Here is a 17,985-nt window from a genome sequence, read left to right as displayed (position 1 = left end):
TGCCAGCAAGAGGAGACCAACGTCCCTAATGCAGCAGTGCTCATCCTGCCCTGATAGTTCTTGCTTTTCAGTACAATCCCTGTAGATTTGGTATCAGACACCTTCCACAGACGTTGTGTTGGTTCCTCCCCTAGCGCCAGAGAAACTTGCCTGCTCATTATCCTAGACAGCTGAGCACCCTCGCTATAAGAATGTAAAGGAGGAAAGGTCCAGAATCCTTCCTTCCTTACAGTGAGAGAGAATGTATAAGGAAGGGCAGCTGACTTGATTTGCCTTCAAATCCTAGCCCAATAACTTCCTTGCAATTTTTTGGAGGGTTGGTTTTTTTAATCAATACATTTGGAATTAAAATAATAGCAATTCCACAAGATATAGAGAGGTAACAGTATAAAGACACATATAAAATTGCTTTGGAAACCAATGTGCTATTTAAATGTTTGGGGTGTTTCGTATGCGATGAAATTTTCCATCTAAATTCCTTCGTTTACATTTGAGCTCCTGGCATAGTCTTTCCTTAGGAGAGGTTTACAGCAACATCCAGGCATTACTTTTATAGGTAATGAAGATTTTTATTATTTCCTATGTTCCCCTTGATGATAACATGGGGCTAGGGGAAAGCTAAAATGTATACCCATGTTATAAGCTGAAATACATAAGTATATCACTGAAATTAGTTATTATAATTGGATGAACTGACATATTTATACTATTACAAAATACTAACCTCATTAAACTTGCAAGAAAGGGCTTGCAAATATAGTACAATTTAATCTGTTCTAAGCCAATGAGTCAGTAAGAGGGGAAAGTTAATTTAAAATAAGCAATTACAGTAGAAATTTTAACACATCAAAATAGCCAGTTTACAGAGCAAACATGGACTCTCCTGCTCATCAGCTACGTGACAATAAGTCACTAAACTTTTCTGTATCTCAGTTTTCTTACTAATAAAATGAGTGGGGGGAAGGAGGGGATGAGGTTACCTCCAAGGTTCTAACATTCTGTGATTTTATAAAAACTCAAATGAAGAAGCATCTTTATGTTCAATAACCCAGTCTCCTCTTCAGATGGCCAAGTGATGGTGATCAAAAACGTTCCAGAAAATAGGAAACGGTGGCAGCATGAAGCTCCAGGAACTTTAATGAGTGTTTTGGCAGCTGCACGTCTAACAAGTAGCTCATTTTCTGCCAAAGAAGAATTTGGTATGTAGTTTATTTGTAGAACATAACCAGTCCCCTGAGGAATTTTGTCAAACACTTGTAAATGCAAAAAGGGCATAAAAATACCTTCAGCCTGGAGAAAGAATTGTGAGGGTGTCTAAGCCTTTTCAGAAGTTGATTTGTTTTGTCCAACCCTGTCCAAAATGCCGTTAACAACATTTCCAAGAAGAGCGGGGTAATTTTGTTCAATGTGGTCATTTGACAACTGATGAAAAGTTAAGCAGGACTGGTGGCTTTGTAGATAGTGAGCTGGTATCGCTTAGCTGTACCGGCCAGGCTCAGTTTATTTCTGACAGCTATTCAGCAGACTCAAAATACGATCCTATGGGCAATAAAAATACATCTTAACGTAGTTTTTTGGCTTTTGTGCTTTTTGCCTTCAATGTTTAGCAAGATTGTGCTTGTGTTTACTTCTAGGGAAACCAACTATCATTTTCTAAAGTTTGAGGCAATTCATATCACAATGGGGATTGTCCTCTATCAGATATGCAGGTGTGAACTGCTGCAAGAAAAGCCATTGTGGACAGGCAGGTGTCAAATGAGGACCATCTGCATAGGTGGGCGGTCTGGGCCCTGGTGTTGCAGAGACGTGAGGCTGAGGGGGCAAGAAGGCATAGAAACAGACTAGATAGTAAGTGGCTGGCAATGCTTACAAAGTTAAAGAACAGTACAAAAATATATACAAGACTAAGCATAATGCAAGAATTACCCAATTATTAATGAAGAGTGGTCTGCCACCTTATGAAACCCAATTTCACAATCTTTGGGAAAGTTGAGTCCGAAACAATGTGCAGGGTTTGCCTGAGACAAGAAGAAAGGGCGTGTCAGGTGGGGAGTACCTGAGGAGACACACGGTCCTGTGCTGGAGACTGAGAAAACCGGTTTGATTAAATCTAGGAGCAGTAGAAGGGGCCAGAGTCCCTGAGTATATGAAATCCTTCAGTATTACGGCTTATCTAAGTTGACATACTGCTGTTTAAAACTTAAAAGAAGAGAGAGAGAGAAAAAAAAGAGAGAGAACGCTGTCTTTGAGACACTCTTTCCAGGACCACAAACTGAAGGTTACTTGTTTGCTTGTCTGCTCCCTTCCCGTCTGTCCTGGGATAACAGCGTTGTCTCTGAGTGGGACTGGAGGCCGGAGGAAGCTTTGGGCAGGCCTGGCTTGGCCTGGAAGCCAAGAGCTGGGGCCCGGGCTAATAGGCGGGAGGTTCCCATCATGACACGCCCATGGAGACATACTTGGTGGCTATGAGTCTCTCTTCTTCTGTTTGCCCCTATGATTCTTGGTGTCAACAGATGTAATGTCCAAACCTGTAGAGAATTTTTATGAGTTTATTTGAGCTAAACTGACCACAGTTGCCAGGAAGCAAAATCTCAACAGATTAAGAAAATGTTCTGGAGACTGGCTGTTTTACAGCTTATTTTATATAGTAAAACCAAAGGAGGAGACAAGAAGAGCACATGAAATTCGTTGGTGGTAGATGAAGGAGGCAGGAGAAAGCCAAGCAGTTGAAATCTCTGGGACTGGATAAAAAGTAAAACAGAGAGATACATACTTCCTTTATGTTGGTGGGTACAGGAGTTAATAACTAACATTTACAGCACATAGACATGGTATGTGGGGAACAAGATAACAAGGAGGGGTTCTGTGGCCTCTGATCTGGTGCAGTGGGTTGTGCCCTGGGGGGTCTGGAAAAGGAGAAAACGCTGATGTTTCAAAGGTATGTTATCTTAGATGCAAAATGACAATAGACAGACTCACTTAAGTTAAAGACCTTTGTGAAGAAAGCTAAAGGCCTAGGATGTGAGTACCCGCCATGACCTGCTTTTAGTTAGAAATTTTGATGTTCTGACCATCCTATGTGACTACTTTTTTTTTCAATTTAATTTAATTTTGTGTGCGTATGCTCTTTTCTTTTTTATTAGTTTCAGGTGTACAAAACAATGTAATAGACATTTATTATTTACACCCCTCACACAGTGTCAACCCTCCTCCCCCCATCTACTGCCCTCTGACATTGCACAGAGCCATTCTATGTGGTTACTTTTGGTCTCTGAGTTTGTAAGGCCCATTGTGCTGGCCTCCCCTGAGCTTGTCAGGTTTATTATATGGCCCCTTTTTCGTCCACATTGGAGAGAGTCATAAAAAACTCTTCTTTTGATCTATCATGACAAATTAATTCATAAACTTACTATATTTTCACATGGACGGTTTTACATTAGGCATATATGAGCAATGTATCTAACAAGTAGGATTAGAAATAGGAACTTGCCTCCAAAGGTGGCATTCAAAGTAAAGTGCAGGTATTTTCTTTCGTAACATGCTGACGTCCCATCCCAGTCCAACTCAGCGCTGCTCTTTCAGCCTCTAACTTTGTTGTTGGCCTCCTCTCACCTTTCCCGTTGGTGCAGCCATCTTGACTTCCTGTCCTTCGTCACCTTTTTTTCCTTCAGCTCACCCTCTGCAGTCCTGCCAGATAATCCTCCTGAAATGGATGAAGTCGCTTCTTGGTTTAAAATCCTGCAAAAGACCCCTCCTTTACCCACAGGATAAAATCCAGACTTTGCAGAGTCTGAGCACATTGAAGATCAGATGGTCCCTCCCAACCTGGACCATCCCCAAAACCATAGCTGCTAACATTTCTCTATTAGCAGAAATTCTTCCCGGTTGAGAATGAATGCTGTCATCCCTTTGCCAAGATAATCCCTCCTGGAAGGTTTCACTCTGATGCGAACTCCCATCCATTTCTGTCACTATGTTTGTTTTTATAATTACATTTTTAAAAAATTTATGTGTCATTATGTTTTATCGGCAGTTACCCTGCTTTCCCTACTTTTCCCTATACTGCCAGATAGGGCTTTTCAAAGGGGTCTGGCATATACTACAGTCTGAATAAGTGTTTTTTTGAATGAATGAGTGAAAGAGTTTGCAACTTGATTAACATGCTTCTCTTTAATCCAAAAAAGCCTAGTAAGTCCTCAAGTTTGTCCACTGTCTTTTCTCTGTTAGCTGCCTCTGACAATTTCACATTCACTCAGTCTCACTTAGATTCATTCACACTCAAATATTTGTTAAATGTAGAAAATATTGACACTTCATTACTATATTGATCACTTAAGTGCGGATCATAAAAAAGATGCAGTGATGATATTATTGTGAACTTTCAGTGATTGCTATAAACACTATCTAAATTAAACTACTGCGTGTGTACCATGGGTAGGGAACCACTGTTTTAAATGATTGAGAAAACGTCTGGGCAAGTTTTCCTTATAGTTCTCTAGGTTTGGTTTCCCTGCTTAATATCCCACAAGACATTAATTCTCTGATCATAAAAAGATAAGTCACTTTAATTTCTTGTTTAATATATTTCTTCCTCACTAAATAAGCTTATGAGAGCTTTGTCTTACTCACCACCCACACTGCCTCTCCATCCTTAGTGTCTGATCTGCCTAGAACTTAGTAGGTGGCAGTAGTCTCTGTGAAGGAGCATGTAGCTATAGGACATTTTTAGTATTACTTTATGCAAAGGCACGAGGTTGCCAATATTTGTGTTGCTATTAAGTGGGATAGGGAAATTACATTAAAAATAATTCTTATGGATGCATAGAATCTTCCTAATGACTTGCTGCATGTGTAAATTTTAGTAACTTTGATTACAAGTATAATAGACAATTTATAAATGCTTTTAGGGATAGGTGATTTATCATACACTTAAGCATGATTCATATATCTTACATCAAACAGTCTTTAGCTTAAACTTCCAAATCCTTGAAAATAAATTGCTTTGATGTTTCTAACTCTAAATTTCATTTTAAAATGAGGCTTTCTCAAGTACATGTTTAATTTGTCCTAATTTAAAAAGTTTAAAATAGCAAGACCTTCTAAAATCCTTTTGAATGGCTCTTACTAGTAAAAGCTACACTTCTTAAATAAGGACAAGTATTTTTTTTAACATGTGCATAATTAATTCAGGTCAGTAACTTTGTTTATCATTTAACTACTCCAAGTGAATCTTTGGTGGGAAGGTACCCTCCATTTTTCTTGTGTAAGTTTTCAGGCCCCATAGTTGCCTTGGTAACAAGTTGCCTATTCGAATAACAGCTGATGTACATTTCTGTTGTTAACCATACATTCTTTCTTGTCTCCTATTAAACAAGAACAAGAACCTCCTAAAATTGTCTTCCTAAAACAGGAAAACAAAAACTGTCAGTTTCCCACACGACGTGGAATACTCAGGCTGCATCTCATTAGCCAGACTACCTCATAGATGAGATATATCAATCTACTTCATTAATTTTGTGCACTTTTAGGAAATAATATGGGTTGTGGTTTTGGATGAAACTTATGTTTGATGAAAAATGGATAAACATTTAATTACAGTGTGGTGCAACATCCACCACACTGGTAGGATGTGTACATGAATAGTCATGTAATAGTTTACAAAAAAAAAACAAAAAAAAACGTGCCACACTTTGCTTTTAATTCCACCTTTGACGGAAAATTCATATTTCAAATCCCAACTTCTTAAATAAATTTCTAGTATATTCCTAATGTAAAACTGCCCATATGAAAATATAGTAAGTTCATGAATTTACTTGCAGTGATGGAAAGAGAGAGAGACTATATATAACCAAAATAGCACGTAAATTGGGAGTGGTAAATTACAGTTAGAATATTTTGTATTTGCATATTGTTTGGGAAATGGTAAAAGTATTAAATTATACTTTAAGATGTCAAGAATGCATTTGGTAGTATTTAGGGTAAATACTATATAATAGTAAAATTATGTATAATATACAAACAGAAGAAAAAATTGAGATTATAATAAATACTTAATTCAAAAAGAGGAAAGAAAGAAAAAAAGGGACATGGAATTGATGGGCCAATAGAAAACAAATAGTAAGATGGTAGATTTAAACTCAAATATATAAAAATAAATTACATTAAGTATGTATAGACTAAGGATTCCAATTAAAAGACAGAGTTTCAGACTGGATTAAAAGAAAGAAAAAAAGACCCAACTACCTGCTGCTTTAAAAAAGACACTCTTTAAATATAAGTATGCAGGAAGGTGAAAGGTGAATAGGTGGAAAAAATATAACAGGCGAACACTAAAAGAAAAATTCGTTTTAAGGAAAGTAGCATAACTATAGATAAAGACTTTCCATAATGGAAAAAGTATCAATATATCAGAAAGATATAATGATCTTAAATTTCTATGTACCTAATAACATAATATCAAAACGTATAAAGCAAAAGTTGACAGATCTAATAGAAATAAACAAATCTATCACATAGTGGGAAAATGTAATGTACCTTTCTCAGTAGCTGATTGAACAGACAAAATCAGTAAGGATGTAGCAGATTTGAACAACAGAATTAATAAACTTGACATGATTGACATACTTAGAACGTTACACCCAACCATGGCAGAAAATATCTTCTTTTCAAGTACACATGGAACATTTACCAGTAGGTTTCAAAGCTGGGCTATAAAGTTTTATTTCAGTAAATTTTCACTTCATTTAATATCCAGACAGGCCACATTCTAATTTCCCCAGTTGTCCCAAAAATGTCCTTTACATCTGATAGTCCGAAGCAGTATCCTCTCAAGGACCAACATTTCATGTGATTAATATTTCACTTAAGTCTTTTAAATTAGTACAGCTCTCCTCTGCATCCTTTTCTTCATGACAGTGATTTGTTGAAGGTATTACCATGTTGTCCTGCAGAATGTCCCATCTTCTGGATTTGTCTGATTGTTTTTTGTTTTGTAAATAAAAATATATCCCTTATATACAAGTATTTTTTGTAAACTGAATTATATCTAAAGTTTGATGGTTTGAAGTTAAAGGGTTTTTACTAAAATATATTCTAGGTAATGTATACTTTGTATTGCATCACAGCAGAAGACAAGTCCTATTGCTGCACCATTAGTTAAGCAAAGGCTGACCACTGATTGAAGGAGGTGCTAGACTGACAACCTCCCGTTTACAATTATATTTTGCATGTTAAGTCTAGAATGCAATCTGTGCAGTGTTACTTTAGCACTATACAAATGTACAAATCCCCATCAACCATTCACTTAATGGTTTTAACATCAGTAATTCTTGCCTAAAACAATTATTTCCATAGTATTTGTGAAATGTTTTTCTAATTCAGTTAAAGTATTAAATCTGTAGATAATCAAATATAGCAATCTTTTCCTTTGTGTATTGTGAGGATGTTTAGGATGGCTTTTTCAGCTTGAAATCTGAAAAATATACACTCTTATTTTCTAGTTCTTTTTTTGTTTTATTTTTTCACAATTCAATCTTTAATTCTTTGGTATTTATTTTGGTGTAATGTAGGAACTTTAATTTTTTTCTCAAAATAGCCAACTTTCCAAAATTATTTATTGACTAATAGATTTTCTTATTGGCTCAAAATTTATTTTACTTTATCCTTATATATACTTGGATCCATTCCTAGGCTATTTCTTCTCCATTGATACATAAATATAATTCCCTATACCTGTATCATTGTTTGATTTTTCTTTTAGGATTTTTTTACTATAATAGTATAAATTTTCTCTGTAAAAATGTTCAAAGGTGTATTGTGCTAAGAAAAAGGAAAATGCAAAATATCTAAACATTTACATTTACATTTGGAACACATAAAGGTTGTTTATACATTAGATTCTCTCTGCAGTATACTCATATTACCAGGCAGCATTGAATAATGGTTAAGAATGGATTCTATACCTAAACAGATCTGGTATAATTCCTGGCTCTGACACTACCAATAGGATAACCAATCTTTCTTAATTTTTCTCCTTTGTAAAATCAATATTAAAATGGTATCAACCTCAAAGCATTGTTTTAAATATTAAGTGAGATATGATATGTAAATTGTCTAGCAAGTTGCCTGTCTGCGTAAGTGCTTTATAAGTTCTAGCTTTTAACATGGTGACCAAGAATACCGGTTCTGATGCAAGTTCCAACTGATTATCACGTGCTCTTAAGTTAGACACTTAACCCTTCTGAGCCTCAGTTTCCTGAAATTCACCAGTTCTGAGATGCACATCATCCTCTTTCCTCTTTTAATGATTCTGAACTTGGGATGCAGTGTACAGTCAATGGTGTTTTATAGTCACTGTAGGCCAGGCAGTAGTCCTGATAGATTATTGTCTGGACCCCAGTTAACATCAAAACTAGTAGAATGGGTATCAGTGGGTAGGGTTTTTTTTTCCTGGAGGCTGAAATGAAACACTCTTTGGACCCTTAGGAGCCAGATGGTTGTAGAGTGAACATTACAAAAATTATCACAGTCCTTCACTCCTCCCTGTAACCTTGGCTTTTGCAATATGACTTCGCAGCAACTACATCATTAAATGTTTTGGGTTTTTTTTTCCCCCACTCTCTTCTTGAATCTCAATTGGCCTTGTGATTTGCTTCACCAGCAGAATGCAGTGGAAGTGGCGGTGTGCCAAGTCTGAGTATTCAGGGAGCTTCTGCTTTTTTCTTTTGGAAACCTGTTAAGCTCTCAACTAGCTTGGGTTGGTCTGCTGGAAAATGAGACCCCATGTAGAACAGAGAGACAGTCCATCCCAAGTGAGGCCGTACTAAACCAGCCAATTGCCAGCTTGTCTGGCCAGTGACTGCAGATGCGTGAGTGGGCCCAGCTGATACCAGAAGAACCAACCAGCTGAGCCCAGCTAAGGTTGCCTAACTTCAGAATTGTAACCTAAATAAATGGTTACTGTTTCAAGCCACTAAGTTATGTGGTGGTTTATTGTTCTGCAGAAGCTAACTAATGTAGACATATTTAGTAAAATTCCCAAAGTGGTAGTTAAGAGTAGTCTAGTTCTACATAAGTTTAAAGCCACTTAAGAAACCAGCATTTTCAGTTTTTGTGAATTCTTTTAGTTCTTTTGTGTATTCTTTTAAGAAAATCTGTTTCAACAATGCTCTTGGCTACAACAAGATTGAAATTATATAGAAAAAAATAACAGACATCAATGACAAACATATGAAAAGATGCTCAATATCACTAATCATCAGGAAAATTCAAATCAAAACCACAAAAATATATCACCTCACATCCATTTGGATGGCTGTTATCAAAAACAGAAAATGACAAGTGTTGACAAGGATATGGTATAATTGGAACCTTTATATACTATTGGTGGGATTGTAAAATAATGCAGCCATTATAGGATACAGTATGGAGGTTCCTAAAAATATTAAAATAGAACTACCATATGATCCAGCAATCCTACTTCTGGGTATATATAAAAAACAAAAAACAAGATCTCAAAGAGAAATTTTTGCACACCCATGTTCATTGTAGCATTATTCACAATAGCCAAGATATGGAAGCAAAATAAATGTTCATTGATGGTTGAATGGAGAGAGAAAATGTGGTATAAACATACAATAGAATATTATTCAGCCTTAAAAACAGAAGAAAATCCTGACATATGCTACAACATGGATGGACTTTGGGGACATTATGCTGAGTGAAATAAGTCAATCTCAAAAACACAAATACTGTATGATTCCACTTATATGATCTATCCAAAGTAGTCAAACTCAGAAAGTACAAAGGTGGTTTCCAAGGGCTGGAGGGAGGGGGAAATGGGGAATTGTTGTTCAATGGGAATAAAGTTTCAGTCATTCAAGATGAAAAAGTTCTAGAGATCTGTTGTATAACAATGTACATATATATGATAATACTGTACTGTTGACTTAAAAATTAAGTGGGTAAATTTATGTCATATTTTTTACCACAATAAAAAAAAAAGAAAAAAAACACCAATGACTTAAAAAGTAATTCAAAATTTCTTGATTGTTTCATGAATTGTTTTATTATGGTCTCTCTGAATAAGAATCCATAAAAGTTTGATTGATATGTAAAAAAATAATTCAGAGGAATAAGACTCTGAACATGAGGAATTTCAGTTATATCTTATCCAATGTGTTTCACTATATTTTCCTTTTTATGAGTATACAAGAGTGATATGAGATAATATATATATATATATATATATATATATATATATATATATGCTCAGAAAGGGTTAAAAGAGTTCTTGTGATAATTTATATTTGTAACTTATAAATTCTAAGGGTAAGAAAACATTGTGTCATTTTACTGGGAACATTTTCTTTGCTATTTGTGTATAAAATAAAAGTGCCTCTTATAATCAGTGGAATGTTAGAGTTGTCAAGGGGATGCTACATTGCCATAAAGAAATAAAATATTGTACTATCTTCAGTCTGATATTTTCTCAAGAGGAATAAAATTACATTTTAAATAACAACAATATATCCACCCCACTGCCACCCAAAAAAGATAAAGTTGTGTGTATGTGCTTTGAATTTCCTCTGCAGACGGTAATGAGTAAGCCTAACAATGAGCTGGATACTCATGTTATAGAAACAGTGAAGAATAGGGTGGTCCAATAATGTTGGCAAGTCTTAAATTTTTATAACACAAGATTTTAAAAAATTTTCTATACAATCAAAGCGCCTACCCCCAAAGTGGGAGTATTTTGTCTCTTCGTTACTTATCCTTATTCCTTTCACTTCTTTTCCTTGTCTTGTGTTTCCTACTAGTTTCAGTACAATGCTGAGTAGTTGGGTTTTCAGCTGTCATCACTGTCTTCTTCATTTTAATGGAAATGATTCAAAGGTTTTACTATTATGTTTGATGTTCACTACAGGATTTTGGTGCATACCCCTCATCAGGTGTATATGGTGGTATGTGTTAATCTCTCTCTCTCTGTCTTTTTTTTTTTAATAGCGGGAACATTAAAACAATGGCTTCCTAAAGAAGATGAGGGGAAGGTGGCAATGGCCTCTGGCATTGAGGTGGATGAGGAACCAGTAGAACCAAGATCTGATGATGATGATACGTAAGTAGGTCACATACCAGATGCCTAAATGAAAGGAGAACGTTCCAAGTGCTGTTGTTGAGACATAGAAGATACCCTCAGAGACCTAGCTAAGGAGACCAGGTTTTACTATGTTCATGGGTTTGTTTCTGGGCTCTCCATTCTTTTCCAATGGCATTGTTTTCTATCTCTGCATCGGTGACGTTCTGTCTTGATTACTGTGGCTTTTTCATACCTTTTGATATCTGGTAGGGCTAGTCCCCACACCTTCTTCTAGTCTCCACATCTTTTTCTTCAAACTTATCTTAGGTGTTGTTGCCCTTAACATATTCACCTTTGCATTCTCTTGTAAAGTGTCATGAAAACCTTGGTTGGGATTTTGATGAGAATGACGTTTGTTGATTAATTTATGGGAATTGACATCTTTGTGATTATAAATCTTGACAGCCATGAATATAGTATAGCTCTCTATCTGTTATGTCTTTTTTATATTCTTCAGTATTTTTGTAGTTTTTTTCATGACATAGGTGCCACTTAAATTTTGCTGCTGTTGCCATTATTAATGGGGTCATTAATTTTAATTAATGGGGTCATTTTTCTCTTGTGCTTTCAACTTTGCTGCTGCTAGTGTATAAAACACTATTGATGTTGTATCATGTAACCTTACTGAATTCTCTTATTAGTTTTAAAATTTGGAGTCCTTTGAATTTTAAAAATTTTATTATAATTTACTTTAAAAATCAGTAATATATATTCATATAGTTCCAAATTCAAATGGTACACTCTTTTCATAGTCTTTCTGCTGTCTCTACCTTAGCTACATAATTCCTCTCCCCAAAGTGAACCAATCTAATCTGCTTCTTGTGCAAACTTCTCCTGAGGAATTCCATTAAAATGTAAGCAAATATGTATATCTTGTATATATGTATGTTTTCCTTTTTTATAGAAAGTTTCATAGTGTACATACTATCATGAAACTTCCTTTTTTCCCTTAGCAGTGTATCTTGAATACATATCATTATATAAAATAGTCATATACATATATATTTATATATATTATGTGTAATACATATATATACCTGTATATATATACATATTTAAATCCCAGAACAGCAATGTATTGGGGCAAAGATTATGTACATTTGTATTGGATATTGTCAAATTATTCTTGTCAATTATAAAATTGATACGTAAAAAAATGATGTCACAGTTTAGTTTTAATTAGCTTTTTTTTTTTTTTTTATGAGTGAGGTTGTCTTTACATATGCTTAAGATCCATGTTTATTTCCTCCTGTGGGAACAATTTATTAAATGACTGTAGCCATTTAAAAATTCTAGGCTATTAATATTGTATTGATTTTGGGAAGTTTTTGTATATTAGAAAAATTAGTTTTTTATCTGTAATATGATTCAAGAATATTTTCCCCAGTTTTTTATTTGCCTTTTGATTTTATTTATAGTGGCTTGTGCCATGTGGGAATTTCTTATTTTTATTTAGTTAGATTTATCAATTATTAAAAATTGATATCAGGATTTTTAAAGAACTTTTATAATGTAATTTTCTATTTAGTTAAATATTTTACTCATCTGAAATTACACTGCAAAGTGTGGCTCCAACTTTATTTTTTTTTCCAAATAAGTCCTTACTATTCCAGCACAATTTATTGAAAATCTTTATTTTTGCTACTAATTTCAAATGTCACTTTTATGATATACTACATTTTTATACATATTTCCATCCAATTTCTATTCTTTATAGTCTAATTACTGTATTATAAACGTATTGCTTATAATATGGATTCTTATTTTGGTTCCCCTAAATATTAACACTTTTGTTTTCCAGAATGTTCCTATCTAGTTTTATTTTTCCATATGAACATTAGAATCAACTTGTGTAGAAAATAAAGGAGGGAAGGGGGGGAGGAAGGGGAGAGAAAGAAAGGAAGGAGGGAAGAAAGGGAAGGAGGGAGGAAGGAGGGAAGAATTTTCTCAGCCTGCTTCTTGCCAGTAGAATTTTGATTCCAGCAGCCTCTTTTGATTTAGCACTGTCTCTGTCCCACTTGGTCCAACCTTGCTGTTTCTGCACATATATTTTTTCAAAAATCTTGTAAGGTCTCTGCAAATCTTACTTGGATTCACTTCATTAGACAAAATCCAGACCCACAAATCTTTTTGAGTCAAGCCATACTCAATCTTGAGCTTTTGCTCAGACTACTAAAGGATGACACCCTTACGCTTCCTAGAAACCTTACTGTTGGAGAATAATTTTGAGATTCATCCATGTTGTTACATGTATTGCAAGTTCATTCTTTTTATTGCTAAGTAGTATTCTACTGTATGGATGTACCACAATTGATTTATACATTTTCCGATTGATGGACATTTGGATTGTTTCTAGTTTTGGGCTATTACAAATAAAGCTGTTATGAATATTTATGTAAATGTCTTTGTGTGGACCTAAGTTTTCATTTCTCATGAGTAAATTCCTAGGAATGGAATGACTGAATTTATGGTAGGTAAATGTTTAACTTTTTAAGAAATTGCTAAACTGTTTTCCAAAGTGGTGGTGCCATTTTACATTCTCATGAACAGTGTTTAAGAGTCTAGTTGCTCTGCATCTTTATCAAGCACTCGGTATAGTCTGTTTAAAAACTTTTTACTAATTTAATGGGTGTGTATGGTATCTTCGTAGTTTTTGAGTTATAGGCATTGTTTACATGTCCTTGCTACCAGTTCTCTCACTCTCTGAGTTTTCTTAATAGTATGATTCAAGTCCGAAGTATCTGACTAAAGTGTTTTTAAATCACTCTTTTAAAAGCCAGGATTTCTACTTTATTTTCATTTTGGACAGAGACCATATCATCTGAATATTAGTCATTTAAAAAAATATATTGGGATTCCAATTGCTATTTAGTACAATGTCAATTTTATGATTGTTACGTACTTGGAAAAAAAATGCGTGTTCTTACTATTTGGGGGCTACATATGTTCTATATGATTATATATATTTTTTGTTAATTATTCTAGAGCCTTTGTTTTTTGCTTCCTGATAGAGATACAGTAAAATCTGAACTATGTTTGTGGTTTTGATGCTTATTCCTCATACATCTGTCTTCTTTTCAATGTACTTTAAATAGGTAGAAGCCATGTTCTAACTTATGATTGTTGTATCAGTTTGGTAGAGTGCATATACAAGTGCATTTTTTAATATTATGTATTGTCACTTTTGTTCCTATTAATGCTGTTTGCCTTAAATTCTATTTTGTCTGATACTGATATTGCTATTTCAATTTTTAAATTATTTTATTTTTTAGTATTTTTTTTTTTTTATTAATTAGTTTCAGGTGCACAAGACAAAGCAAAACTTAGACATTTATCATTTATATCCCTCACACTGTGTGAACCCCCCTCCCCCTTTTTAGTATTTTTATGACACGTATTTTTCTATTGTTTTATTTTTATCATTTCTGTGTAGTTTCACTATAATGTGTTTCTTATAAAGTACTTGTAGCTGGTTGATATGCTCCTAGTTATGTGATAATTAGTCTTTAATTTGTTATCATAATCATCAACATATTTGGGCTTCACTATAAGCTTTAAGCTTGATTTTGTGTTTTACCTCCATTTCTCATTTCCTTTTCCCTCTTTTTTCCCTGCCTTTTGTAAGGTTGCCAAATTTTCTATATTACTATTTTTCCTCTGTACTAGTTTTTAAGATACAGATTATATTTCTATTCTTTAAATAGTTAGCTTTTATATATTACCTACAAATTGATCTAATAGATTCAAAAGTTGCTTAGTATTCCTTTCTTTCTCCCAAATATGAAAATCACAATTTAAATAACCACTAAAACTTTTGCATCCTGATCTTGTTTTCTAGTTGTAATTTTACTTAAAAAAACTTTTTTTCATTGTTAAATATTTAAACATAGTAAAAGTAGAGAGAATAACATAATAAACCCTCATGTATCAATCATCTAGCTTTAACAATGATAAACATTGTTCTTTACTTCCCCACACCTCCTACATATTATTTTTTGTAAGTTTGGAACATTCTAAGTTTTAGACATCAAATCATTTCATCCAATTTTACCTTTAAATAAATAAAAAAACATTATGTATATTTAAAATATATAGAGAAATCTATATCATTTTCAAATATACATTTAATCTCAAACTTAATTCAGTTTGCCAACGTAGTTTATCACGTTGAACTTGCCGTGTTTTTTTCTAGTCTATCCTTTCCTTCTATTTTCAGTTTTGTTCTTGTCAATGTATATTTTTGAATAATTCTTTAAGATAGGTCAAATAATGGTATACTCTTTTATTGACTGCATATCTAAAATTTTTTTATTTTACTTTCAATCTTTAGTAGTAATGTAGTTGAACAAACCATTTAGATTTAGATTGACAATTATTTTTCTCCTGGTCTCTATTATTGTTGATGAGAAATCTGCTGTCGTCTACTTGTTTTACTTTTAGAAATATGCTTTCTCCCTACTACTTTCATAATTTTGTTACCTTTATATTATGTTTCACTGTGGTATGTCTAGGTCTGGATTTGTCTTTTTCCTGCTTGGTTCACTTTATTCTGAGAACTTTTGTTCTTTTTTCAGTTCTGGAAAATTTTTACCTATTATTTCTCCAAATACTGCTTTTCTTATTCCCTCCATTTTGGTGCTCCAATTAGATATACTTTAGAGCTTCTTAATCCCCAATAACATCTAATTGTACTTTCATATTTTTCATTCTTCTCTTTGTTGCATTTTAGGAAATTTTTGAATACTGCTTTCCAATCTTATCTGGGTATCTATTAAGTTTTTATTGCTATCTATTTCATGTCTAAGATTTATAATTTTTGTATGTGTTCTTGCTTCATTATTGCATAATTATTTCCCTAATTTAAAAACATTTTAAAATGGATGCTGTGCTTTAATTTCTCTCTTTGAGCATACTTACTTTAAGAGTTTTATCAAAATCCTCCTCCCTTGCTGCCATCTATTGAAAGTCAGCCCTCCACACGCGGGCTTGTAAATGAATAAACAAACAAGCAAGGAAATAAGAGTGAAAAAAATTCTCCATAAAAATAATTTCACCTGGAGTCAGTTCATGTTCGAATTTTTTTGTTGTCTTGCCCATCTTTATTACCATTATATTGTATAAATATATTGTGGGATTCTAATCTGTGGGCTCTTCGTTTTGGAGGTTTTTTTTCCCCTCTTTTTAAATTTTCGTTCTTTCCTTCCTGTCTCTGTGTACATCCTATACACCTAGTAGTAGGTTTGTTTTGTTTTGTTTTGTTTTCTTCAATGGGTTCGCCTCCATTCTCGCCAGCTGGAACCTTTGGAGAGCTACACATCAGTGCAGGGTGGTCTAGAAAAAAATCCAGTAATGTGGCTTGTCTGTGTTGGTCCCGTCTCTGGGAGAAAAATTCTTCCTGAGAAATTTATAACTGTGGATTTGCCTTCACTCAGTTTTGGAGTTTGAATTTACAATACTTGGATGGTCTGGAAACATGTACATTGAGAAATGAACATTAAAATTCACAGTGAGGGATCATAATACTCTGGGATCTCTAGAAGAAGTAAATACAAAACAAGCTATAACTTTAGTCCAGGTGACATCGAGTTTTCTCACTAACGCACTACTGAAGGTGACTCACAATTAAAAATTTAAAAACACAATCCATTATGAGAGATAGCAAACACAACAAATAGCTGAATTAGACCATGAAGAACTTCAGATAGTTATCTTATGAATATTTAATATTTGTATAATAATAATGTATATTTAAAATTATTTAATTAAAATAAGGAATCAAAACATGAGAGAAAAAGCAGATCCATCAAAAAAGAGTAGGAAAATGTGATAAGTAACCAAACAGAACTTTTGGAAATGAAAAAAAAAAAAAAATCTACCAATAGAAATTAAAATTCCACTGACAGTTTAAAAAACAGAATAGGTACAGTTAATGAAGGAATTAGTAACTGGAAGACAGCTCTGAGGGAAAAAAATGTAGAAAATGTGAAAGAGGAGTTAAGAGGCATGAAGGCCTAATATATATCTAAAGAGAATTCCAGAAGGAGAGAATAGGGAGAAAGCTATATTCCAAACAATTACAGCTGTGGACTTTTTCTAATTATTGAAAGGCATAAATCATATCTGGGAAATAAAAGCACCACCAAGAGGGAACAGTGAAAAGGAATTCACACCTGGACACATCATTGTTTTAAGTTGTAGAGGAATGAGCACAGAGGGAAGATCCTGTGTAAGCATATACCTCAATAATGAAAGCTTAATAAACAGAGGCTGTAATTTGTGGTTCACCCCAAATTTATGACCTCCAGTTTTAGTGGGGGCCTCTGTGATATCTAGTAATCCTATGACTAGTCAGCTTCCTTTCAAACCCTCAGCCCTGCGCACTCACCCCCACCCACCCTGCTGTCATCATGTGACTGTGCCTCCCACTTCTCAGGGGCCATGTGTGTTTGTAGGTGGCATCATCTCAGCTGTCTAGTTCCATAACCCGTCTATGTCCACATGAGTCCTTATCTCCTCTTTCCCTAGCTTCCTTCATAGATGAAAAATTGTCTGCCTTTCCGCTGAAAGCCCATTGTTGCACAGGTACTCTAAATCCTAGCCTTTTTTTTCAGTGACCTTGTTTTTAGCAATTAATCTGCTTTGTCGCTTTATTTTCAGTGTCTATTATCTATTACCTACTTTCTCTCAACACAGAAACATGGCCAAATTTCTCCCATCTTGAAAAACAAATGAACAAACAAACAAAAGCAAAACCATTACTCTCATGTTCTTGAGATAACACTGTCCTTTCAGAGCCGGACTCCCCGCAGAGGAGTTTAAGTTCATTGTCACCACGTTTTTACCTCCCA

General features: G+C 34.2%; 1 protein-coding gene across 3 annotated transcripts in view; it reads left to right on the top strand.

Annotated features, from left to right (window-relative positions):
- The window catches only part of NEK5 (NIMA related kinase 5), a 79,795-nt gene that overhangs the window by 59,917 nt on the left and 1,893 nt on the right, over nucleotides 1–17,985 (top strand). For all 3 annotated transcript variants that reach the window (XM_074329905.2, XM_074329904.2, XM_074329906.2), the window contains 2 exons: nucleotides 1,065–1,199; nucleotides 11,005–11,116. In XM_074329905.2, the coding sequence (XP_074186006.2) occupies nucleotides 1,065–1,199; nucleotides 11,005–11,116 (247 nt within the window). The remainder of the gene's footprint in view (nucleotides 1–1,064; nucleotides 1,200–11,004; nucleotides 11,117–17,985) is intronic.

The sequence above is a fragment of the Rhinolophus sinicus genome, chromosome 16, assembly GCF_057876585.1.
Source record: "Rhinolophus sinicus isolate RSI-liver-muscle chromosome 16, RSI-T2T, whole genome shotgun sequence".
Classification (NCBI taxonomy): Eukaryota; Metazoa; Chordata; class Mammalia; order Chiroptera; family Rhinolophidae; genus Rhinolophus; species Rhinolophus sinicus.
Note: the sequence above shows the minus strand (reverse complement) of the source record. Positions and strands in the feature narration are given on the sequence as shown.